The sequence below is a fragment of the Tupaia chinensis genome, unplaced genomic scaffold, assembly GCF_000334495.1.
Source record: "Tupaia chinensis unplaced genomic scaffold, TupChi_1.0 Scaffold139757_1, whole genome shotgun sequence".
NCBI classification, from domain to species: Eukaryota; Metazoa; Chordata; class Mammalia; order Scandentia; family Tupaiidae; genus Tupaia; species Tupaia belangeri.
This window is the reverse complement of record NW_006199637.1, coordinates 837,254-862,483: the sequence shown is the minus strand read 5'-3', so window position 1 is coordinate 862,483 and position 25,230 is coordinate 837,254. Positions and strand designations below refer to the sequence as shown.

The 25,230-nt window shown below is 49.4% G+C and overlaps 1 protein-coding gene across 1 annotated transcript in view; it reads left to right on the top strand.

Annotated features, from left to right (window-relative positions):
• Positions 1-25,230, top strand: part of PLB1 (phospholipase B1) — a 110,979-nt gene that overhangs the window by 62,202 nt on the left and 23,547 nt on the right. The window contains exons 29-40 of the mRNA XM_014593142.1: positions 1,023-1,088; positions 1,913-2,013; positions 2,964-3,045; positions 3,680-3,784; positions 4,881-4,976; positions 5,537-5,608; positions 12,811-12,963; positions 16,084-16,144; positions 16,681-16,739; positions 19,618-19,685; positions 19,957-20,000; positions 20,211-20,301. Of these exons, the coding sequence (XP_014448628.1) occupies positions 1,023-1,088; positions 1,913-2,013; positions 2,964-3,045; positions 3,680-3,784; positions 4,881-4,976; positions 5,537-5,608; positions 12,811-12,963; positions 16,084-16,144; positions 16,681-16,739; positions 19,618-19,685; positions 19,957-20,000; positions 20,211-20,301 (998 nt within the window). The remainder of the gene's footprint in view (positions 1-1,022; positions 1,089-1,912; positions 2,014-2,963; positions 3,046-3,679; positions 3,785-4,880; positions 4,977-5,536; positions 5,609-12,810; positions 12,964-16,083; positions 16,145-16,680; positions 16,740-19,617; positions 19,686-19,956; positions 20,001-20,210; positions 20,302-25,230) is intronic.

The following is a 25,230-nucleotide window of genomic DNA, read 5'->3' as shown; positions in this document are numbered from 1 at the left end:
TAGTAGGGAACCAGCAGTTGGCGTAATGGCTGTGTCGCTGGACTCCCATGTAGTCGACTGTGGTTCACATCCCGGACCCGGTGGCTTAAAACTCATGCTGGGCGCGTGTGCATGCGTGCCCAAGATCCCAAGAGGAGAATGGAGGAGAAGGGTTTGCGGCATGACCATGCCCCCTGTGGGGTGATTTCTCGCTTTCTGTCTATATGTCTGCCTCTGTCTGGCGAGAACACGCACCCTATAGCGAAAATCTCTTAAAAAAGAAATAAATAATAAAAATAAAAAAGAACCGGCCCTAGGTGGACCAGCAGATGGCATAATGGTTCCGTCACTGGACTCCCACATAGTCGACTGCCGTTCAAGTCAGGGACCTGGTGGCTTAAAACATGCCAGGCACATGTGCGTGCCTGTTCAAAATCCCGAGAGGAGAATGGAGGAAAAAGGATTACACCATGGCCATCTCCCTGGGGGGCAATTTCTCACTATCTTTCTGTCTGTCTCTGTCTCTGGTGAGCACACACACCCTAGAGCAAAAATCTCTCAAAAAAAAAAAAAAAACCCAGGCCTAGGATTCTCTAAGTTCTCCTATGTCTGTGCACATACATGCACAATGCCCACATGTACAAACACACTTCTTACCCCATGACCCTCAGGTGCCTGGCACTGTCCTCCTATCCCATATGGTGAGCAGGTGGCAGGCATATGGTGCCTCTACTCTTCGCTCCCAGCTCCTGATAATTTAGAAAGAGGAGGAACCATAGACCCCGAGCAGTTGGCAGAAGTTCTGTCCACTTTCTGCTCCTGGACCGAAGCTCTAGTTGAAAGTTGTGGTCTTCTGGCTAGCCTGTCTCAGACAACAGCAAGCATCAGCTCGGATGTCCATCTCAGATGGTGCATGATAAGCTGGGCACAGCTGGAGGCCAGAGGGAGGACAGCCCCTGGGCTAGAGCAGGAAGGGAAGCCTACAACTGCCCTCTACCCTTTCCCACTGACCAGTGCTGCTTCTCCCTCCCTCCTTTTTCCAGAACGTGCATTCGGCAGCAAACTTTATTGCAAATCTTCGCCAGGCCTTGGACATGTTGTTTGCACAGGTGGGGAGGGGCTCCCACATGCAGGTAACATGGCGAGAGTGAAGGTGGTGGGGAGAAAGGATGGCGGAAGTGCCCCCTCCCTCGAGAGAGCCAGAGGCATGGGTTTCTTCCCTTTACAGAGGTAACATCTACCCCTAAGGAAGCCTTATTCCACTTGGAATCAGGCCAGAAGGGTCTCAGGGTTAAAGAGGGAAAGGTGAGGTGCTGTCTAACTACCAGCAACATTCCTTGGTGGCAGCAGCTGGTGACTCCCAGGCTGGGCATGCGTTCTTAGCCACAGGGTGTGTCCAGAGCAAGCCCTGTCTGGCCCTGCACCTAGCAGCATGTCACATCCATTTCCCCTCCCTGCCACCCCCTGGTGAGGACAAGCTGCCCTGCTGCCTAGGTGGGAGCACCCTGACCACCAGATGCCCTGGAGGGCTGAGTCCCCATGCCTCCTCAGAGGAGGTCCCTAGAACCGACCCTAGGATTCTGTTTGCACCTATGTCTGTGCAGAGGTAGGCCAGCTTGGGCCAGAGGGTACTGTACGAGGCTCACAACCTGGCAAAGAGGTCACCGATCCCACCAAATGAAAAGGTGGTGTATTTGACTGGACAGAGCAAGGCTCTTGGTATTTATTGCCCTGCTCCAGGAGCCACTATTCGTGTTGTGGCCCGCGTGGGTGGCCCCCATGGAGTTGTATGTACGCAGTCTCTGGGGCCTATGCAATAGCCCAGTATAGAGTCCTCCCCAGAACTCCGCTGGGGGCGGACCGAACTGGCATTCTCAAGGAGCCTAAGGAAGAAGCCTCTGGACCCCTTCTTCATCTGCAGCCTTGCCCATAGGTGCCCAGAACCCTGGTCAACGTTGTGGAGTTCATAGACCCCATTGTCATGCGGCAGATGTTCCAGGGAAATGAAGACAGGTGCCCATCGTGGCAGGCCGGGTAGGTAGTCTGGCTGTCCCCAAGCAGGAGAGCACTCACCCCTGGTCTGGCCCACATGCTGCAGGGATCTCCCAAGGGCCTTGTGATTTGGCCTCTCTGTGTGTCTAGGTCTGTAAAGGAGGATCCAAACCAGACCCGACATGTGACTTCCCCCTTCCCTACCCTCAAGGTGCCGGGGCCAGGCAGGAACCTCTGTGGTAGCGAGGAGCCACAGAGCTCGTGTGTGTCGTGTGTGTGAGACAGGGTGGTCCAGACTGGGGAAGGGGAAAGGGGTCAACATATAGGGATGGAGACGTCTGAGGTCAGACTGTCACAGGGAGCAAGGAAAGGGTGCACGACTCAGTTGCTTTGTGAGGAGGAGAGCTGGGAGGAACACACGGAAACTTCAGATTGGGCAAGTTCCATTTCTGAAACGGGGTGATAGGCGCGTGGGCGTGTGTTTAGCCCTCGTCATACTTAGCCGTGCACTGCTCATTTAACAAGCCTTACAGTTCTCACTGCACAGCACTGTTCCAAGTGCTTTAGAGGTCCTCTAACATGAAGTACACTGTACGGCCATGAAATAATCCACGATCAAAAGGGCACACGGTGGGGCACCCGTGTGAACAAACACCAACACACCAGCTCCGGTACCAGAGGATACATTTTGAAGTGATTATTATTTGTATGAAACATTGAATTCTTACGTGTGCATTCATTTGCTCCATATGAGCTATCGCAGCCCTGGCTCCTGCAGCCCTGTACTTATACTCTCTGACCAGGAGAGGGTGCTCATTCATTCACCAGTGATGTTTTCCACTACTGAGTCAGACCTAACACCTGCCCTCCAAACACCGCGCTCCTAAACCAGGGTTGAGTGAGCCACCCCACCCCATCCCGCCCTCAACAGCCAGCACCAGGACCAGCAGGGTTTCAGCTCTGGGTTCTCCTGCTCCCCTTTCTTTGTGCAGCCTTTTGTGCAACTGCGTTCTGACCCCGTGGGATAACTCCCCAGAGCTGGCCAGGCTGCAAGCCTTAGCCCAAGCCTACCGGGTAAGACTGAAGACTTGTGTCATCTTCCCATGCTTGCTTCAATACACACAGCCTGAGCTCTCCCAGGGAGGCGTGCAGGGAAGGAGCTGGTCAGGGCTTGAGAGAAGACATCACTCACCTTGAGCCCCTCCCTCTGGCCTACCTAGTGGAGGTATCGTGGGTGTCCTGGCTGGAGTCATCCCAATGGAGTACACGTGGCAAAACCCTCATAGCTGAGCCATCCTTGAAGTCTTAATCCCAATGCTTGGCAGTAGCTCTGGATACCCTGTAAGACCACCGTTGTGTCCACTGCACCCTGGAGGCCCACACTTCTACCTCCCTCCTTAGTGGGCCCCGAGAAGGGAGGAAGCAGAGTTGGAGTCTGGAGACCCTCTCAGGACTCTTCCCAGGTTTTTATTTCTTGTGGGACTTTCCGCCTAGGCCCTCGGTGAGGATTCTCACCTTCATATAAGCCCACATAAAACTAAAACAAAAAGGTGGCCCAGCCTGCTTCCCAGTCTTCTGGAAAGAGATTTGCTATTGAGTGTGTTTGTGTTCTCAAGGCAAAGGCTGAGTCAGGCCCCCCTGTCCAGGGAGCTCAGGGCACACAGCCCACATGGGGCCTATGCTGAAGGCCCTGTTCATGTGTCCCCAGAGAAATATTCGCCAGCTGGTGTCGTCAAGCCGCTACCAAACAAAAGATGACTTTGCGGTGGTGCTACAGCCCTTCACCCACACTATCCAGCTCCCGGTCCAGGAGGTAGGTCCCGGCCCTCACCAGCACTCGTGGAGGGAGAGCCTGCTTGGCTGCTCTTAGAGGAGGCAGCTCAAGGCCAAACTGCAAAGTGCTTTTGTGGCATGGGAATAAATGGGAAAGGCTCCGACAGCTCTCGGGATGCCGTGTCGAGGGGTGCAGCCTCTTGGACACCTGGCTGGTTTTCCCATTCCTGATGACAGCCACCACTGTGTGAGCACCCACAGTGCCAGGCCCAGTGCTTCCCACACACGACACAGGTGCACCTTCCCTTGGAAGTGAGGATCGTCATCCCCATTCAACAGAGGTGCAGGGACAGGACGTGTCTTCCTTGACGTCACACAGGAAATAAGCGACAGAGAGGCAAAATCTGATTATTGACTCCTGCTGCACGCGTGGTTTCTCACACGTACAGCTGCAGTGTTAAAGGAGGCTTGTGGGTGTTGTCTGTTTCCACCCGGCCATGCTCTTTGCCCGGCACTTCCACTCAGATGAGCTCGGAGTCCCCGGGTGACCAAGTTTTGTCAGCCTGGGCCTCCAGCCCAAGGGTCTTGCCTAACTAGAGGGAAACTGGAAGGGGGTCACTTTGTGCATCCCACAGGCCTCAGGAGAGGATCTGGAAATGGCCTCTCCCCACCCCTGCCTGAGTACCAGCTTTTCCTAAGCCGTCCTCCTGGGTGGCTCTGTTCTCCCCACCAATTCCACTGGGACCCCAGGCTGAGGGCGGGGCAGTAACTTTTCCCAGCTGGCTAGTCAGGACTCCCTGGGGACTAGGACCACATTCCATTATCCACACAGCTCAGACTAGGACACTGTACGAATATGTCTAAAAATGAATGCAATGCCCTTTTTCTTTCTTTCTTTCTTTCTTTCTTTCTTTTTCTACTAAATGAGGGGGAATGGTGGGGCCAAAAATGAGGTGGTCACCTGACGCCATCCATCTGTGGGCTTGCTCTGATCTCCCTGTGAAGGTGAGCAGGCCCAGTGGGGAGGCAATGGCCTGGAGCACTCCCAGGGGGAAGAGGACCTTTGCAGGCCAGGCCAATCAGCCGTCATGCCTTGAGCCAATAGGATCTTGAAGAAGTATATCTGTCTCTTTCAGAATGGGATTCCAGATGCAACCTTCTTTGCCCCTGACTGCATCCACCCAAGTGAGAGATTCCACGCACAGCTCTCCAGAGCCCTTTGGGTCAATATGGTAAGTAACTGGGTGCCCTGGTCTCCTGAGGTTCTAGTTTCGAGCAAAGCAGCAGCCCCTAGAGAATGGAGCCTTGCTCTCAGCCTCTCCTGTAAGCCAGGCACAGAAGGCCATGGCCAGCACCTCTTAGAGATCTGTAATACTGGAACTATGGAGTCCTAACGAGGTCACCTAGCCCAGTCTCGGCCGTCCCCTCTCCTCTATGCCCTTCACCACGATCAGGGACCCTTTCTACATAAAGGCCCAGTAGAAACCCTGCATTTAACCATCAGTTTCTATGTGCCAGCAACCATGCTAGGAAGTTACAGCCAGACCATCTCACTTGAGACCGCCAACAGCCCCACTAGAGTGGTATTACACGTCAACTGAGGAAGTGGGAATCCAGGGAAGCTAAGCAGTTCACCCAGCGTCCCATGGCTGACAAATGGCAGAGCCAGGAGCAGATGCCAAACCCTCTGGAACTAAGCTCTGAGCTTTGCTGGCTGCAGGACGCTGTCAGGGAACGTTCGCTTCAGTGGAAACAAATGGGTCCACTCATGTCTCTTTTCCTCCCCAATCAGCTAGAGCCAGTTGGAAGGAAGATGGAAACCCTGAACCTGGCTGGGGATATTCCCCTCACCTGTCCCACTGAGGTAATAAGAGCGGGGACCCTCGTGTCCTCTCCAGGAACCAGAGCTCAGACCTTGCCATTCTCCTTGGTCTTCCAGCATAGCATCCTTGTCCCTCATCTCGCCCCTCACCAGGGTGCAAATCTGAGATGAAGACATGAGAGATGGGCTTTGGAGAAGTCCATGAGAACGGGGAGGGGAGAGAACGCAGAGGCTGTTACTTTGGGAATGGGAGAAGTGGCCAGGCTGCATAGAGACAAAAGGTTGGGGTAGAAAGAGTAGGTGGAAAGGTTCTGGCCAAGGGCATTCTAGCTGGAAGAGTGACAAGAAGGCTGACTTCAGCAGGGGCCTCTGGACCAGAGGCAAAGTCTGACTGAGGTTGGAGGGCCTCCCAAGAAGGCAAGCAGACTCAAAAGTTGGGGGTTCAAGAGTGTAGAATCTGGACTAAAGAGTTTCCAGCAAGGAGAGGGCCCAGAGTGGCAAAGGAGAGGCCTGGGAGCTATGTGGAGGGTGACCAAGGAGTGCTATGCTGTGGGAGCTGGGGTGAGGATACAGCAGCTCGGGCTCCTTTTAAGGAGGAATATGTAAGTGGTTGTTAAGCCTCTGTTCAGGCCTGGGGGTGGAGCAGGTTCATGTTCCTGTTGCCTGCAGCTCCCAGTGCTAGGTCCTGTGTTATGACTTTTTAACCAAATAAGGCCAAGGCCAGAGAGCATTCTGTGGCAATGAAAGCAGAAGGCCGATGGCATCTGGGAGGCCGGGTTCTCTCTGAGGTCAGCAACACTGCATTCTCCCTGCCTCCCTGCTGGGCAGAGGTGGGAATGGGCCTGCAGCTCCTCCATGTGTCTATTAGGACTCTGCAGAGAGGGGCACTCCTGCCCAGACCCAGGCTCCCTACCTGCTGCCTTGCTCTGCTCAGGCTTGGTCCAGCTCAGTCTGCATGCCTTCAGCCTCATGGGAAGAGTAAGGATGACAGGATGAAAGGATAGGGAAGTGCTTGGAGCAAAGAGTGAGTTAAATAGGTGTAAACTCTTTCATTGTTAGAACCTGAGAATGTGTAGGGGCTACCAGGGAGGAGCCTGGGCAATGTGGTGAGTGAGGGCATTTGGAAACTGAGAGCAGTATAAACCACATTGTGGCTAATATTTCAATATTTTAATAGCCCTCAGGATAATGCTAGATATCAGCCATGGAAGGCCCACTCCAAACTACCAACTCCCTTGCATTAAATTGTAAATGTGATAACCCATACCAGGAAGCCGTCATTCATTCTTTCTCCCAACAAACATGAGTTGGAGGGACCAGCAGATGGAGTAATAGTTATATCACTGGACTCCCACATAGTCGACCGCAGTTCGAGTCCCAGACCCAGTGGCTTAAAACTCAGGCCACACACATGTGCATTCCCAAGATCCTGAGAGGAGAATGGGGGGGAAAAGGACTGTAGCATGGCCAACCCCCCGGTGGGTGATTTCTCGCTTTCTGTCTCTGTCTCTCCAACATGTGCACACACCCTATAGCAAAAATCTCTCTCAAAATAAATAAGTAAATTAATAAAAGAACTGAGTTGGGGCCTAGGCACCAGGTCAGGGAGAGTGTCCTGTCACTAGGAGCCTAAAGGTAACCTCTTGCCACTTTCTGCCTTAGACCTGGCAGGACCCCCTCAAAAAGGTGAGCCTCCACCAAGCATCTGAGCCAGACTGGACTCTGCTCTTTCCTCCCAGACAGAGCCCAATCGAGCCACAGTGAGCAGAGAGTAGATCCAGCCCAGCCTGGGAGAGGCTGTTGCTAAGCAACCCTGGAGCCCATTCCCAAAAGGGTCCATCTGTTGGCCAGCCAACTTCACTGCACTGCAGCCAGAGGCGTAGCATTCTCTGTTCCTCAGTCCCATCTGCTCCCTCCCATGTGCCTTGGAGTGATATAAAAACCCACCAGCATCTCCATGTGGGCTGATAGGGGCCAGGCAGCACATATTTTTGTCTTAGCTGTGTCTAAACATAGAGGCAACAGGCAGGACACCGTGGGGAGGAGGAGGCAGGAATGGATTGAGTACTCAGGAGCTCTTTAAGCTGCCTCCCTTCTCCTCCTCCAGCCCTGGTCAAACTGCTAGTACATTCCTGCGTGCCAGGTAGGGCAATTTACCAGCTCTCCGTGAATTTCTGCTGTACCTCTAGATTGAGCAAATTATTTTTTAGCCAACTGTTGACTAGCTATTCTATGGCTTATGACTGTTCACCTCTCCCTGATCACTGCTTCCTGCACCCCAAGGCTGCTGGTTGAACCTTCTGGAAGATCCTCTTGATCCTTTTTCAGCTTTTACTCTCCTTGACCACTCCAATGCACATCCTCCTTGAAATCCATTCTCCTCTGACCTTGTGGACACTGAACCACCTTGATTTTTCTGTTTTGTTTTGTTTTCCTGGTTCTTGCCCCTTCGTGTCTCTCTGAATGGCCTCCTTCCTTATCTCAGCCTCCAAGTTCCATGACTGAAGCTTATGCTTTTCCCCTCTCTCCACATCCCCGTACTTTGACATTTATCCATTTTTCAGGATTTTCTGTTTAATTTATATGCACAGGAGACCTCAGTCTCTTAACCTGTGTCTACATTTCTTTTTGCTCTAACTCCAATCCTATATTTCCAACCCTTGAAATACATTTCCTCTCAAATGCTCTATGTGGGTATAGTCATCCAAAAGACAGGTTAAATGTATGATTAGGGGATCAACCAAGCAGGAGGACCAGAGGAAGGGAGCAGGACTAAAGCCATTTCACAGTTTTCATTTATCTTCTACCACAAGAAAACTCAGAAGTTTGTCAGATTCCCTTAAGCTTCCTTCATTGCTCAGCAGGGTGTGTATTCAGGATTACATGTGGGGGACACATCTTTGTAATGCTCAGAGCTTCTAAATCTCCTAACCCTGCCCTGACTCCATCACAACCTCCATCTCAACAAACATTTATTCAAAAGTATTATTTTGGGAGCCAGCAGGGGATGTGGCAGTTGAAGCACTAGACTCTCCTGTGGCTGACATGGTTCGAGTCCTGGACCTGGCAACTTGCTTTCTCACTCTTTCTTTTTCTGTCTCTCTCTGGTGAGTGCATGTGCCCTGTAGCAAATTTAAAATAATAATAATGATAAAATAATTCTTTAAGAAAATAATATTTTGAGCCAGGAAAGTCTGAATAGGAACTAAATATTTGTCTTCCCAAACTCTCTGCTCCTTAGGCATGAACTGTCCGGCACTGTATCTGAGAGGACTCTTCCCACCTGCCTCTCTTTCCATTTTCACTGGCACCAGCCCAGCTCAGATTCTCATCGCTTTGTATGTTAAAGGTTATCTGGTCCTACCCTCCCATCATAAAACAGAGGGTTATACAACCGCAGAGTTCTACTGGCATAACCTCTCATGTAAGAAATTATTCTTCGGGGCCAGCAAGTGGCTTGGTGGGTAAGGCATTGAACTCCCATATGGTTGATCATGGTTCAAATCCTGGACCTCTCTCTCTCTTCCTCTGGTCAAATTAAATAATAATATCAATAAATAAAATTGGGACCAGTAGTTAGTGTAATGGCTATGTCGCTGGACTCCCATGTAGTTGACCGCGGTTCACGTCCCGGACCCGGTGGCTTAAAACTCACGCTGGGCGCATGTGCATGTGTGCCCAAGATCCCGAGAGGAGAATGGAAGAGAAGGGATTGTGGCATGGTCATGCCCCCTGGGGGGTGATTGCTCGCTTTCTGTCTCTATGTCTCTCTCTGCCTGTCTGGCGAGTATACACGCCCTATAGCAAAACCTCTCCAAAAAAATAATAATAATAACAATAAATAAAGTTATTCTTTTAAAGAAAGAAAGAAAGAAATGATTCTTCTACTGAGGCACCATGATGGCCTCTGCTTAAACTTCTATATTCTCTTTAGGCTCACTTTCCAGACAAGTGACTACAGGTTAAGAGATTGTGAAATAATGTTGAAGAACTAGAACTTTTTGAATGGGAAAGAATAGAACAGAAACTATCAAAGGGCATTCCATGGAGTTTCTTATATCCTCTTCTCTGGTCCTGTACCACCCTCCTGGGAGTCATCTCTGTTCCATCAGGTACAAAGGGACTTTTAAAAAATTCATGGAGAAATGGAATTAAAAAGTTTATTTTGTTGCAAAAAATATTTGGAACCCACACTGTTTTTTATTCATCATAAATGTTTCCCCTGAATGTTTTAAAGACCCTCCAGATTTATTGCAGATTTGGCTGCCAAAGCCTTGGCGTATTGCTATTTCTCCTTAGAATGTGGGCCCCTGTAGGTTTGTAGCTGTACCCTCCAGTTTGATCTGATCAGCCCGGAACAGGAGATGACCACTCCCTCACTGAGAAACTGTACACTCAGTGATGCAGCTGGGATGTTCGTGAACTTACCTCATAGCCACCGACTCACTTTGCTGACTCACATCATGTGGCTGTCTGGGCTCCATCTCCCCAGGCAGGCCACACTGCTTCTGCAAGACTGGAGCTAGCAGAAGGTTTTCTTGTGCTGGAGTTCCATCAGCTTCACTTTCTACTTCCGGCGCTCCAAACCTAGCCTTGCAGAACCAGACTCAATTGAACCTCTCCTCCATGTAATCTCCTTGGTCTCTAAGCCATTCAAACTCACACCAAGCAGTCAACGGTCCATAAGAATAAGCCCGGGGCACCAAGTTGTCAACAGTCAAAGAAAACAGCCTGCCTGCCACTGTCTAGGAGCTATTCTCACTCCCCACCTGTATTCTAGTGTCTTCTTCACCCCTGACTCTTTGCCTGCCCTCCCCCAGCTCATGAATCATATGATCAAATAAATATCAAACAGCCTCTCCTGTTTGACTCTTAGCACTCCAAAAAAGAGCAACATGTGCCTTTGCCCTCTGGTTCTTTCTCTGCTGATCACTCTGGCACTAGCTCCAGTCTCTACACCTTAAGCTCAGTTCAGGGCTCCTTGGAAATTGGGAGGAGTGGACCAGCAGTGGCATGGTGGTTAATGCATTGGACTCCCACATGGGTGACCACGGTTCAAGTCCCAGACCTGGTGGCTCACTTTCTCTCTTTCCTTCTCTCTCTCTCTGGTGCTTGCTGGTCAAATAAAAAAAATAATAATGATAATTAATAAAGTCAAATAAAATAATTATTTTTAAAAAAAGGAGTGGAAGGAATAATGATTAGCAAGGCCCTCCCAAGGAGTCTTATCTTTGGGACCCATACATTTCCACATTCTGTCACAGTTCTTCAACAATCCCTGCTCTTGCTGGGTATATGACTCGGTGCCACATTGCTTCTCACATCCATCTCCCTACCTGACTAGGCCATGGGTCTCTTTGTATCCTCTCCTTATCCTGGCCCCTAGAATGGTACACTGAACACACGAGCTGCTCCTCTAGCGGGATCCATGATCTGTAGAACACTCCCAGATGGTTCCTCTGAAGGTGCATGCCCCAAGATGTGGAACCATGTTACCCTCAAACGAGCCTGAGCAGCTACGCAGCCATGCCGCCGTAGACCCTCTTCTGCCCTGTGCTGTTGGAGACAGTCCAAGACACGCTTCTTGCCCTCGGCCCTGAGTGTCCTCCAGCCCTTGTTTCAGATAGGAACGCCGTGACGCTGAGGAAAGGGGACAGTTGTGTGGTACTTCTGGGAGCCAGGGTCTGTGCTGGGGACTGGGAACTTTGCTCTAAAAGGACAGTTGAAACCCTCTCTGCCTCTCCATCTTTGTCTGACTAAGAGAGTGTTTTGATGACGTGGCTCCAGTATAAGGAATGAAACCGGGCAAGAGTCCCATCAGGCCAGGTCTGGGCCCAGCTCTGCACTGACCTAGAAACAGATCCCTTCCTCACTCTGGGCCTCAGCTGCTCCTCATCAGTAAAGTGGATGGAGGCCATAAATCAGATCTCTGCAATGCCAAGTAGGGAAACAGTTGTTTGCATGGGGTCAGATATAAACAGGGAGTAGTATGGGCAGAGCCGAGGGGTGCACGCCCCTTCTGAAAAAGCATTCAGATCCTCCCCTCCTCCCCTCAACCCTCCCCTCCGCCCCATCCTCCAACACCATGTCGGCCAAAATAAAGTAAAGCGAAGCACCTCCTGGCTGAGTTCAGTCCATGAGTAACACGTTTTCAACCCCTAGAATCATCTCTAAGGACCCTTCCTCCAACACTGGTTTCCCTTCTTGTCATTCTAGTCCCAGTTTCTCGGCTCAGGGCTTTTCTGCTCCACTGAGCACACTCAGAGTGTGTGGAGGACCACTTGGTTATTTCCTGATCTCGGCCTCCCCGACTTCATCACGCTTTGCGCTCATTTTCGCTCTTGCCCGCCTTCCCGTTCCCCTTTGTCTACTTCCTTCTTTGATAACCCATTACCAGCAACGAGGTGGACTTAAATTCTTAACTAGGCTTGTGTGAAAACTGATTGTGAAGTAGACAGGGGAGTGGCAAATGAAGAAGATGTTTCACAACGGAAAAAAAGACCGAAATGTAGGAAGGCAACCTAGAAGAGAGAGGAGCTCAAAGGAGGCAAAAAGAAATAGATAAAAATTAACAGATGTTAAAATATATTGATAAAATATATTGATAACATGTCTTGGATGAGAGAAAAATACTAAAATGTGAATCAGTTACATTACAGAGAAATTACAAAGGAAAGAAAATAGGTAAGTCTGAGGATTAGGGAGCTGTTCAGTTGCTAGGGTAGAAACAAAAGCACAGGGACCAGCAGTTGGCATAATGGTTATGTTGCTGGACTCCCATGTAGTCGACCACGGTTCATGTCCCGGACCCAGTGGCTTAAAACTCACACTGGGTGCGTGTGTGTACATGCCCAAGATCCCGAGAGGAGAATGGAGAAGGGATTGCAGTATGGCCATCCCCCCTCCCTGGGGGGTGATTTCTCGCTTTCTGTCTCTCTGTCTCTCTCTGTTCGTCTGGCGAGCACACACACCCTATGGCAAAAACCTCTCCAAAAAAAAAAGGCACAGAGTCCAGACTAGAATATATACAGAACCCTCTTTAGACCTTTTATTGAACACCCCTTGCCAAAGCTGTTACGGAAAACCCTCTAGAGAATGAATGAAATTATGTTGATACAGTTCTCTCTACGTAAATGCAGAAGAATTATGTTAAATAAATCGAGAAGGCAGGGTTGTTAGTGCATATCTTTCCTGCACAGACTCCAGTGTGTCAGATAACCTCCCTGTGGTTTCTTTTCTATTAGAATGATCCCTTCCTGAGAACCTCCAAGAACAGTAATGTTCCGGGTAGCCCTGGAGGTGGTGGTGACAGGCCAGGCTCGCCAGGTGGACCAGAGGAACCAGGCGGGGGACCAGGCGGGGTACCAGGCGGGGGACCAGGAGGACCAAGCCCAGAGGTAATCCCTGAATCAGGTCTTCCTCTCTGTCACAGACTTTCTCCCTGCCAGGGACTTGAGGTATGGTGCAGGTTTCAGAGTGTTAACTTAAACAGAAATGTATATACCGGGAATTGGAATGGACAAAAAAGCACTTCAACCACGATGCCCATGATTGTCCTAACATGTTATCCAGTTGCCTAACTAATGTCAGCAACCAACCAGAGGAAGTGGCTGTGGATCAGTTTTCTTTAACCTTTGCAAACTTGTGCTCACAATCTTGTGCTTTGTTCCTGATTAGGCAGCTCTGCTTTTCCAGAAGGGATAAAAGGAAGGCAATGAGTTGCCTTCTGGAAGGTGGAAGCTGAGTGGGAGGGAACCTCAGTTCCAGGGGTTGAGCCCAAGGGGAAGCTGAGGCTTATCCTTGTGGGCCCTGGGGCTTATGTGGTTCAAGTCACTGTTCTAGCTCTGAGGATGAAGAGCCTTGTAACCTTACGGCTTGCTACTCCGAAGATGGCCTGGAGGATCCTGGACCACTCCAAGCCTTGTGCACAGACCTGGTCCAGACCAGGTCTGTTGGCCACCAGGACAGGGACTCAGCTACCAAATTCAGTTCCACACCCACAGTGTGCCTAGTCTTTTGTTAGAAGCTGGGGGGGGGGGATCATGATAAGTTTCAGTGGGCCTATTTTTTTGTTAGGAGGGTGGGGGGGGGGGGATTTAGAAAAGTATCAGACATGGTCCTAACCTGGGGGAGTTAGAACCCAGTTGGGTTCCATAACTATGTATTGAGCATCTACTGTGTGTCAGGTGCTATTTTGGGAGAGAGAGGAATAAACCAGGCAGCTAGGTCCCAACTCTCATGAAGCTTACAATATATGAAAGGAAGCATCCAATAAATAGCTAAGCATGGTCATCCAGATACTATGACAGTACTGAGGATGATGTGAAGAGTGGTGAGGCTGGGGGAAGGGTGGCAAGTTCAGATGCATTGTCCAGGCCAGGCTAGGCCTCTCTGAGGAAGGGAGATTTGAACCGAGACATGCATGGAAAAAAGAGGCCAGTCACACAGACAGTCTTTCTTTCTTTTCTTTCCTTTTTAATTTTTTTTTAAAGGTGAGAGAGATTGATTGATTGATTCTTATTTTTTTGAGAAAGATATTTTTGCTATAGGGTGAGTGTACTTGCCAGAGAGACAGAGAGGGAAACAGAAAGCAAGACATCACTACTGTCCCCCCCACCCCAGGGGGATGGCCACGCCACAGTCCCTTCTCATCCATTCTCCTCTTGAGACTTTAGGCACTCACACACTCACCCAGCTTGAATTTCAAGCTGCCAGATCTGGGACTTGAGCTGCAGTCAACTACATGGGAGTCCAGCGATGTAACCATTATGTCATCCACTGGTCCAGTGGTCTGATTCTTCATAAGATCTTACCATGCTGTGATCCTCCTGCTCCAGCCTCCCAGTCAGCCAGGATCACAGGTGTGTTCCAGCACACCCGGCGTGTTCAGGTCAGCCCAGGGTCTTAACCCAGGCCTCCCACATGGCTCCAGCAGCATCATGCAGTGGTCCCCTGCACCATGCCTCAAGTCCCTCAAGTCCTTTCAGACACAGTGTCAGGCAGAAGGACTCAGGAGCACAAAGGCACAGAAGTAGGGCTGAGTTTGATGTAGAATAGGAAGAGAAGATCAGAGTCACCAGGGACTGTGACTGAGGTGCAGAGTGGGGGGTGTTAGAGGGTGCTCAGAGGTCAGATCACACAGGCAAGAGTACCTGAGGGAGGGTGTTGAGACCCAGCTATGGTGTCACAAGTGGCAGGGCACCACTGTGTGATGCTGCTGGAGCCACGTGGGAGGCCTGGGTTAAGACCCTGGGCTGACCTGGGTACACCGGGCACACTGGAACACACCTGTGATCCTGGCTGGTTGGGAGGCTGGGGCAGGGGGATCACAGCTTGTTAAGCCCTCATTAAGAATCAATCAATCAGGACCAGCAGTTAGCATAAATGGCTATGTCGCTGGACTCCCATGTAGTCGACCGTGGTTCACGCCGGGCGCGTGTGTGTGCGTGCCCAAGATCCCAAGAGGAGAACGGAGGAGAAGGGATTGCGGTGTGGCCATCCCCCCAGGGGGGGGATTTCTCTGTCTCTCTGTCTGTCTGGCGAGCGCACTCGCCCTATAGCAAAAACCTGTCCAAAAAAAAATCAATCAATCAATCAATCTCTCACTAACTATAAAAAAAAAAAAAAGGAAGGAAGGAAAAGAAAAAAAGAGAGCTGGATTTCTGATAGAGGAAAGTGGGAAGTCATTGGCGGCCTTAGGAGAGGGTGAGCATAATCCAGTTCATGTCTCTAAATGATCTCCCTGACTGCTACCTGGAGAACAGGTTAGAGACCAACAGGAGTGACTGGGAACGACCTTTTCTAAGCTAGCTGAAGAGTTGAGACTAACCTGTATAAATTACCAAAGAACTGTGAGGAGCCATGCTCTGGAGTACAAACTGTAACAACTTCAGGGCTAGACGTTATGCGGACTTCCAGCTCCGGAGCTCTCTGAGGCTCACATTAGTCCTGTTCGACCTGGTGACCCTGTGCCATTGCCACTGAAATGTCAGCCGCGTCTCGTCGATCAGGCATTTATTTACTTCACTATTACTGAACGCTCAAATGCAGCAGGTGTTGTGCTAGTGCTGGGTCCACCACGGAAATGTCAGCCGTGTTTTGCCTGCTAGGCGTTTCTGTATTATTTCACGTTTATTCATTGAATGTACAAACACAGCAGGGGCCGTGCTAAGTGCTGTGAAGTGAGCGGAGTGCTCTGGGCCTGCTCTTTTGGATTTCAGTCTCATGTGTCTTTGGAGGCGTTGCCAGCTCTGCTCAGGCGTGTGGATAACTTGGGATGGCGCACTCCGCGTGTGAGGGTGCATCAAGCCCTGTGTGCTGTGTGTAGAAGGCAGGCAACTTCCCCTGTGATCTCCCCCTCAGTCCACCTACAGCTCACAGCTCTTACCCTCACATGATCCCCAACAATGACGGGCTTCTAGCCTGCACCAGAAATTCCTCAGCTAGTTCTTCTTGGACGGAAGTTCATATCCCTGGACAATGAGTTTGGGGGTATTGTCTCTCTCCTCTTGATTTAGAACTGGGGAAGTGACCTCGACTGCCAGGACCGGAGTCCTTCCAAAAGCGTTCCCACATCAGGTAAGTGAAAACACCATCATTCCCTTTGCAAGTAAGGACCTTGCAAAGCCTCAAGTGGGGAGGGAGACCCTTGCTTGGAGGCCCAAGCGGGCCTCGCTGATTCCCATACAGTGCAGATCCAGATCCTGGGGGCCCACAGGAGGCTGGTAGACAGCCAGACGGGTCTCCACTGACTCACTCTTCTTGTCTCCAGCTAGTCCCATTGCAGTCCCTCAGGCATCCCTGCCCCGTAGTGTAGTTAGTCAGGGATTGGGGTCCTGGGTGCCCATGCTCCGTGACTCGGCAGCCAGAACTTCCCCGACTGCCCCAGTGTGAACTGAGCTCCTCTCAAGTGGACAGTAGCCTTTAGCCTATTCCTTTCGGTGCCTTGATTGCTCTGAATGAATAGAAGAGGCAAAATTGCTAAAGCCTTAGGCTGGAAATAAATTCAACGGGGACCTGTGGGACCAGGCAGGGTTACAAACTTCTAGTAAAGTTTATATTTACAAGTCAGACACCCCACCACAACCAGCTCTCTTCTTGCCTGTCTCCCATAGTCCACCAACTCCGACCAGCAGACATCAAAGTGGTGGCTGCTCTGGGTGATGCACTGACTGTGAGTACTGGGCCTGGAACCAGGGTGGGCCCCCCAGAGCCCAGCCCGCCCTGTGCAGAACTGACAATGGCTCTGAGTTCAGTATTCAGCCCACATGACTGAGGGCCTACCGGTGCCAGGCACTGAAACACAGCCAGGCAGTGCAGAATGACTGGCCCCTCCACCTTTCCCAATCAGCTCAAATACCACCTGCTCCATGAGGCCTCCCCTCCATTCCCAGAGAGAAGCAATCCCTTCCCTCCAGTTCCCAGGCATGGATAGAGTGTGACAGCACTTGTCCCAGTCTGTCTGCCTTTATCAAGGAACTCACCTACATCCACATAGACTTGGAAGAGTGGGCTGAGGCCAGAAGTTGGCCCAGTGCTAAAACACGACACTTTGTGAGGCTGACCAACACAGAAAGTTCCAGGTTCACATCCAGAGACCTTCCTTTGAGTATATTTAGCACACATTGATCTGGGGCTGGCCAAAATGTCTGGGAGTGGATTGTGGCACTGGGTCCCTACTGGGGATAGTATCTGTCTGTCTGTCTCTCTCCCCATTTCCCTCATGGAAGAAAGAAACTTCAAAGAGAGAGAAGGGGGGGGGATAGGGCTTACCCACACATTGCTCAACACCCCTACACCATTTAAAGACATGTTCTTCGGCACAGAGAGGGCCCCATTCCCAGCACATGGCACGGTTTTGCTAAATTAATTGCAATTTGCCAATTCTTTAGCTATTGCTGATGACATGACACTCTAGTAACAATTCTGAGGAGAAAGAAGTATTAGACCTAATCAAAGCCCTTCTGAAACTTGTTATGGCTAGAAAAACAAGAAATTTATATAGAAGGACATGTATAATCATACCGGAGATGTACAGGACTTTAAAAGTGGGGTATTCAGGGCCAGATGGGGTACAGCGGTAAAAAGCGACCATCTGCGAGGTCAGCCCCATAGGAGGGTTCCAGGTTCACGTTCAGTGACCTCCCTGTGTGTGTGCTGGGTGTGCGCCCCATGATTGAGGGCTGGCTGGAGGAGTGAGGTTGTGGTATGATGTGCTGGGTGTGCGCCCCATGATTGAGGGCTGGCTGGAGGTGTTAGGTTGTGGTATTTGGACCCTGTTAGGGGTTCTCTCTCTTCCTCTCCTTCCCCTCTTTCCTCTCTGGCTCCCTCCCACTCCTCTTTTCCTCTCAACCTCATGGAAGAAATAGATAAATAAACAAAACAAATAGGGCATGCATTTTTGTAGAAACAAACCACCCCCGTGCGCCCCATGATTGAGGGCTGGCTGGAGGTGTTAGGTTGTGGTATTTGGACCCTGTTAGGGGTTCTCTCTCTTCCTCTCCTTCCCCTCTTTCCTCTCTGGCTCCCTCCCACTCCTCTTTTCCTCTCAACCTCATGGAAGAAATAGATAAATAAACAAAACAAATAGGGCATGCATTTTTGTAGAAACAAACCACCCCCACGTGTGTGTGACTGTGTTTTCATTTTCAGCACGAACTCAGGAAAGCTGTGGAAGGGCACACCCAGGGAATTAACCATTCGGTGGCCCTGGTGATATGTGTGTGTGAGTAAGGGGCGGGAAGAGATGTAGGATCTGTAGCAAGAGGCAGGATTCTTAAGGTGGGAGTAGATTATTCTTTAATATATAGATTCTTGCTATAGGGCGTGTACACTAGCCAGAGAGACAGAAAGTGAGAAATCATCCCCTGGGGGGAATGGCCACACTGCAATCCCTTCGCCTCCATTCTCTTGAGATTTGTTTTTTTTTAAATCTTCATATTGTTTTATCAGCTATGATAAATATATTGTATTTTTGTAAATTTCAAAGAGAAATGTTGTGAGTTTTGATGTATCTTTTTATTTGCTTGTTTGTGTGTTTTTTCTATCTATTTTTCTTTAGTTTCTACTATTGGGTTCATGTGCTTGCCAGAGAGAGACAGAGAGAAGGAAAGTGAAAAATCATACACACACACACACACCCCAGAGTGGATGGCCTTACAGCAATCCCTTCTCCTTTCCTTTGTTTTTCTCTCAGAATTTTGAGCACACGCACATACACACATACACCCGGCATGGCTTTCAAGCCACCAGATCTGGGACTCAAACCGCACAAAATCGGCCATGTGGGATCTAGCCGCCTTAATGTCCATGTCACCTGCTAGCCCTTGCTGTGCCTGTTCTTTGTTTTTGTTTTGTCTTGTTTGAGAGGTTTTTGGTATAGGTCGTGTGTGCTCGCCAAAAAGACAGAGAGAGAGAGAGAGAGAGAGAGAGAGAAAGCGAGAAATTACCCCTTCAAGGGGGATGGCCATGCCACAATTCCTTCTCCTCCAGTCTCCTCTCGGGATCTTGGGCACACACGCACATGCACCCAGTGTGTTTTAAGCCACCAGGTCTGGGATGCAAACCGCGGTCGACTACATGGGAGTCCAGCGACATAGCCATTACGCTAACTGCTGGTCCCTTAAGACTAGGCATTTACAGAAAGTTTTACAGAGGTGGTAGGAACTATGTGCATCTCAGAGACTAAAGGAGAAATGCAAGGGGCTGGAAAGGCAGGAATCAGCTTTCCAGGAGGGATGGAGTGAGTAGGAACAGGCAGACAAGCCCCAGGTTGTGCTTTGGCAACAGTGACAGATCTGTCTGTGTAGACCGAAGGTTTGTGCATTCAGGGAAGGAGGGAGCAAAGAGGAGTTAGAAACCACATAATGGTGAGCTCCAAATGCTGGTAGAGGGGGTTGGCTTTGACCCTAAAGGTAAAGGGACTCACCGCAGGGTCAGAGTTGGGGGAGGTGTAATCAGAGGCATGCTCGGCCAAGCCGGGCCTTTTCCAGTGCCCTCAGCCTGCACCGTCACCCAGCACAGGCCTGGAAACTTTCCATTGCTTCTCACAGACAGCAAGGGGAGCTCGACCAAGTGCTGAAGGCGAAAACTCCACAGACTGGAAGGGACTCTCCTGGAGGTGAGGACGCTCTTGACTCATTCATTCTCTGTTGACAATTCTCCCCCAAAGAGAAGTGACTACTGTGTTTCCCCTCAACCCTCCATGGGTGGGTGAGGTCAGGTCCCTATGGCCTGGCTCTGAGACACAAGGGAACTCCATGGGGCTCGTGTTAGTCCTAGGGGTGATGGGAACGATGCCTGAGGGGTAGAATCTTTAGTTCTGACTCATACATAGGATGGCACATGAATAGCAGGTAGGAGGTTTTAACAAATACATTTTCTCCTCCCAGCATTGGAGGTGAAGAGGTCTTGGAGAAGAGCACCACACTGCCCAGTAAGTATCAGCCTCGAGAAACACCATTACTGAGGCTAGGGACTTTCCCCCTGGAAGAGTGGAAGAAAAGGTCAAGGGGAATCCAGCCAGCCTTGAAAAGGCCCAGAACCTCTCTGTCACACACCTGTGCCCCAATGCACTATGCTCTTTCGGTTCTCATAGTGTTCCTGCTGCCACTCACCCACCCTTTCTGCCTCTTCCCTTTTAAAGACATTCTGAAGAAGTTCAACTCTAAAATCCTTGGGTTCTCTACCGCTGATGACACCGGCCTAAATATGGCAGAGGAAGGGGCCAGAGCTCAGTGAGTAGATGTGGGTACAGGGCAGGGGGCAGTGGACAGCAAGGCTGAGAGCTCAGGGTGGAGACCCGAGCAGGAGGTGGGCCAGGCACTGAGCTCACATGGACAGCAGTTGCTGGGGTGGAGCGCTCCCTGCAGGCTGAATGATTTCATTTCACCCTCACACCTCTAGCCGTGGGCACTACTATGAAACTGTGGAGGCTTAGAAAGTTTCTGCACATCCAAGCTCAGCCAGCAAGTTATCAGAGAAGCTAGGCTCAAACAAGGGCTGAATCTGGAGCCCTCTCTCTACCCACTGAGCTGTCCCACCTCTTCTCCAAGGCACAGGAAGAGCATACCTGCCCTGAACCTAGGGTGCTGCTCCTGTGGGTGCCAGCCCCCCTGCCTAGCAGAGGCCCAGGTGGAAGGTGCAGAACAGCTGCCATGTCTCAAAAACCCGGTGAATGACCCTGTGGGTGGTTGCTCTTCCTCTTCCCCCTCGCCTCAGCACCTTGAGTCTGACTTTGGAAAAGCTGTGTTCTGACACTAGGAAGTTAGATGTCAGGGCTCCCCAGATAGCACGATGGTGGTTTGTTTTCACTGGGATCTCTGTTGTTGACAGCAACCCAGATAATTAAAGCTGAAATGCCTGACCAGGCTCATTGATTTTCTGCACAGAGCGTGCTGGGTATTTGCTTTGTAGAAAGATTGCTGTGCTCAGATCACCAGGGCAACGACACTGGCTTGACTCACTCCATGTACAGGGAATGCATTCCTTTCAGAAGCAGTAACGTGGGCCCCACGCTCGGTTTGAGACTCTGAGCCAGAGGAAGCGATGTCAGTTCCTCAACGTCATAAGTAGGAAGTGCTTATTTTCCTGCAAAAAGAAAAAAAAATCAACCCTGGGTTTCCTGGGGCCATTATACCAACATCTGATTGCTGTTATTATCCTCGTTGTGTTATTACAATTACACAGTGCAGGCTTCGTTAACCAGGGGCGCATTCCTGTTGACATTCAAGCTCCTTTCCTGTCTCTCACCTCACTGCCCTGATTGCCTTCTCGATTTTCCTGCTGCCTGGCAGCTCTATCAGAATAGTCCTGGGCAGAAGTTGAGACGTGCAGCTTCTTGTTTTTAGAGGTTTTTGCTATATGGCGTGTGCACTTGCCAGACAGACAGAGAGAGAAAGGGAGACAGAAAGAGAGAAATCACCCCCCAGGGGGATGGCCACGCCGCAATCCCTTCTACTCCATTCTCCTCTCGGGATCTTGGGCATGCACACACACGTGCCCAGCGTGAGTTTAAGCCACCGGGTCCGGGACACGAACCGCGGTTGACTACGTGGGAGTCCAGCAACATAGCCATTACGCTAACTGCTGGTCCCAAGACATGCAGCTTCTTGTTAATGTCTCTCACGTCTGGTGTTAGGGAAAAGGAGCGTAACCCATTGATTTAAGTGAGCTTAGACACTTGTTCTATAACTTTCCTGTATCACCACTTCTGTACTTATTAGCGTGGGAAAAGATGAGCTCACATCAAGAGAAAGATTAAATACCATAGCACCTAAGATCAGAAGGTCCAGGGTCAGACGCGCCAGCTGTGTGACCTTGGGCAGGTTGTTTAGCATCTCTGAATCTTAGTTTCTTTTTCTATAAATAGGTACAGTAGGAATACCTGCCTCTCAGAATTGTCATAAAGATTAAGCGAGATAAATAATCCAAGACAGAATTTTGTACAGTACATAACACATTTGCGTACATGCAAAAAAATAAATAAATAAAAGGATGCCATCATTAGGATACTTCATTTCAAAGTTTAATTCAACATCTAATGCCCCTTCCATCAATCAGCAAGCGAGAATCTATTCAACAAGCACTGCAAAGGACTGAGAGCAGAAATGGTCACTAACGGATACAAAAGAATCATTCAACAGGTGAACTCTGCCCACAAAGAGCTTGCAGTCTAGTTAAGAAGATTAAATAGTGGCCGGCAGGTGGCGTGGTGGCTAAGGGTGCTGGACTCCCACATGGCTGACCGCGGTTCCAGTCCTGGACCTGGTGGCTTGTTTTCTCACTTTCCCTCTCTCACACTCGCTCTGTCTTGGCCAAATTTAAATAAATAAAGTTCAATAGAGTAATTCTTTAAAAAGAAGAAGATTAAATGAATAAATACATCTTGGAAGAATGATAGTGTTGTGTATAGCACCATGGCAGACTGAAATGACTTGGTACTTTGTCATGGAGTACAATTGAGAGAATAGAAGAGAAAAATGTTTTAAAAGAGAGAACAATAGAGTATAAAGTGTGAACTGAACTCTCTAAAGGCAGATGCAGATACTGACAGGACCCCCGATATCTAGCTCCTCCTTTCTTTTTCTTTCTTTTTTTTTTTTTTTTTGGAGAGGTTTTTGCTATAGGGCGCGTGCGCTCGCCAGACAGACAGAGAGAGACAGAGAGATAGAAAGTGAGAAATCACCCCCCAGAGGGGATGGCCATGCCGCAATCCCTTCTCCTCCATTCTCCTCATGGGATCTTGGGCACGCACGCACACACGCCCGGCGTGAGGTTAAGCCACCGGGTCCAGGACTCGAACCGCGGTCGCCTACGTGGGAGTCCAGCGACATAGCCATTACGCTAACTGCTGGTCCCTAGCCCCTCCTTTCTTTAAAAGATGAAAAAAAGTCCTAGCAAGATGCAGTAACTTGCACAAGCTCCCACAGTACATTAATGGTAGAATTTCAAGTAGAACCCTTGGTCCTAGAAGTTAAAAAGAAAACAGAAATAAGAAAATGGAAATAAATAAGCTTGAAGAGAAGGTTCCTGGAGAAGCAGGATTTGATCTGGGCCTGAGGGAGAGAAGACAATGCTAGGAAAAAGGGAGAATCAGGCACCCCTAACTTCCTCTACCACTCCCGAGAGCTTATCCCCCATAAATCCTCTTAGTCACATAGTGAACCTATTAAAAAGTTACAGGTACTTCTGCAGCCACCTTCCACCAGAACACATTTTCCATTAGGTTGTCGGGAAAGTCATGATGTGTTTTTCTATGCAAAACTGCGTCATGACTTTCCTGGCAACCCAATATATACCCTTCTGATATTCCAATCCATAATAATAGTACATAGGTGGGACAAGCAGGTGGCGTGGTGGTTAAGGTGCTGGACACTCCCACATGACTGACCACAGTTCAGTCCCGGACCTGGTGGCTTGCTTTCTCACTTTCCCTCTCTCTCACTCTCTCTGTGTCTCTCTCTGGTCAAATTTAAATAAATAAATGAATAAATAAAATTAAATAATTCTTTTTTAAAAATAGGATATAGGATACAGTCCTGCAGGTGCAAATTCCCCCAATGAGAAATAAGGGCAGAGAGAGTACCGTGAGTGCTTGGCCACATGCCCAGTTTATTTTAGACAGTTTATTTTACACGGCCCTCCTGCACCAGTTACTGTTTCTGTAACTTCCATGGAAGCACCCATTGACTGTAACCCCCTTGCATACCTGACTTCTCATGGTAAAATCTGCTTTTTGTTTTTATTATTATTTATTTAACTTTTTCCAGAGAGCACATGTGCTCATAGGTGAAAGAGTGAGAGAGAAAGCGAGAAAGCATTTTGCCATGGGCCATGACCATGTTGCAATCCCTTCTCTATTTCTCCCTCCCTGTGGGATTTTAGCCACGCACACACATGCACCCAGCTTGTTTCTCAAGCCTCCAGATCCAAGATTCAGATTGTGCAGTCTGCCATGTGGGATCCAGCCACTTTAACAACTATGCTGTGGGCTGACCACAAATCTTTTCTTCTTCTTCTATTCTTTACTATAGGGCATGTATGCTTGCTAGAGAGAGGGAGAGTGAGAGAGAAAGACTAATCACTCTCAAGGGGGGAATGGCCATGCAGCAATCCCTTCTCCTCCATTCTCTTTTCAAGATTTTGGGCACACACACTCATGCACCCAGTACACTTATCAAGCTGCCAGGTCTGGGACTCGAGTTACGAGTGTGCCATGTGGCATCCGTCGGTCTTAACCACCATACCACTAGCTGTCCCTCCCTTTTTAACGACACACGTATTGAGGTATAATGGACAAGCCATGAACATATTAAAAGTATACAGTTAAAGTTTAACATGTGTGTGTACCTGTGTAGCCAGCACCGCAATCGAGATAATAAACAGGCCTGTCACTCACAGCGGTTTCCTCACACCCTTGGTAATCTCTCCCTTCCACTCCTTTCCATCTACTCTCCAGGCCCCAGACCACCACTAACCTGCTTTCCCCCACTAGTTTGAATATTCCAGAATCTATATAAATGGAAGCAAAGAGTATGTACTCTTTTAAATTTTTTTTTCTGACTTCTTTCATCTAGCAAAATTATTTTGAGAGTCATCCATGTTACTGGCTGTACCAATAGCGTTGCCCTTTTATTGCTGAGTAGGGTTCTACTGACAGCTCTCTTATTCAGAACACCAAATGCCAGACATGGGAGGAATAAAGAGAATTAATCCTGTCCGTATTTATTTTCCCCACCCTATTTTGTTGAAAACGCACATAAAAAATGGTAACGGTGTAAAAATCGAAGTAACTAGAGAAGAAAAGCAAAAGGATTAAAGGACTAGTGAGTGGGGCTCAGAAGTAAAGGTTAAAGGAGTCATTAAGCCTGCAAAGGAGAAAGCAGAGGGATAATTTAGGGCTATGACTTTTTCAGATACACAAAAGGTTATTTTTAAAACAGGCAACTGAATAAGAAATGAGCAGGCTCAGTTAGCGGTGAAAAACCCAGATGAAATAGGGAAAAGCCTGAAGAGAAGGTTCATCAGATCTCATCAAGTGACCAATGAGGCCCCAGCCTGTGTGGGAGACAGATGGCCCGATGGCAGGGTCTAGATCACTGTGGCTCCTTGGTCCCTGGCAGTTCTTTGATGATTACTAGGCTGAGATTTCTTGAGGATGAAAC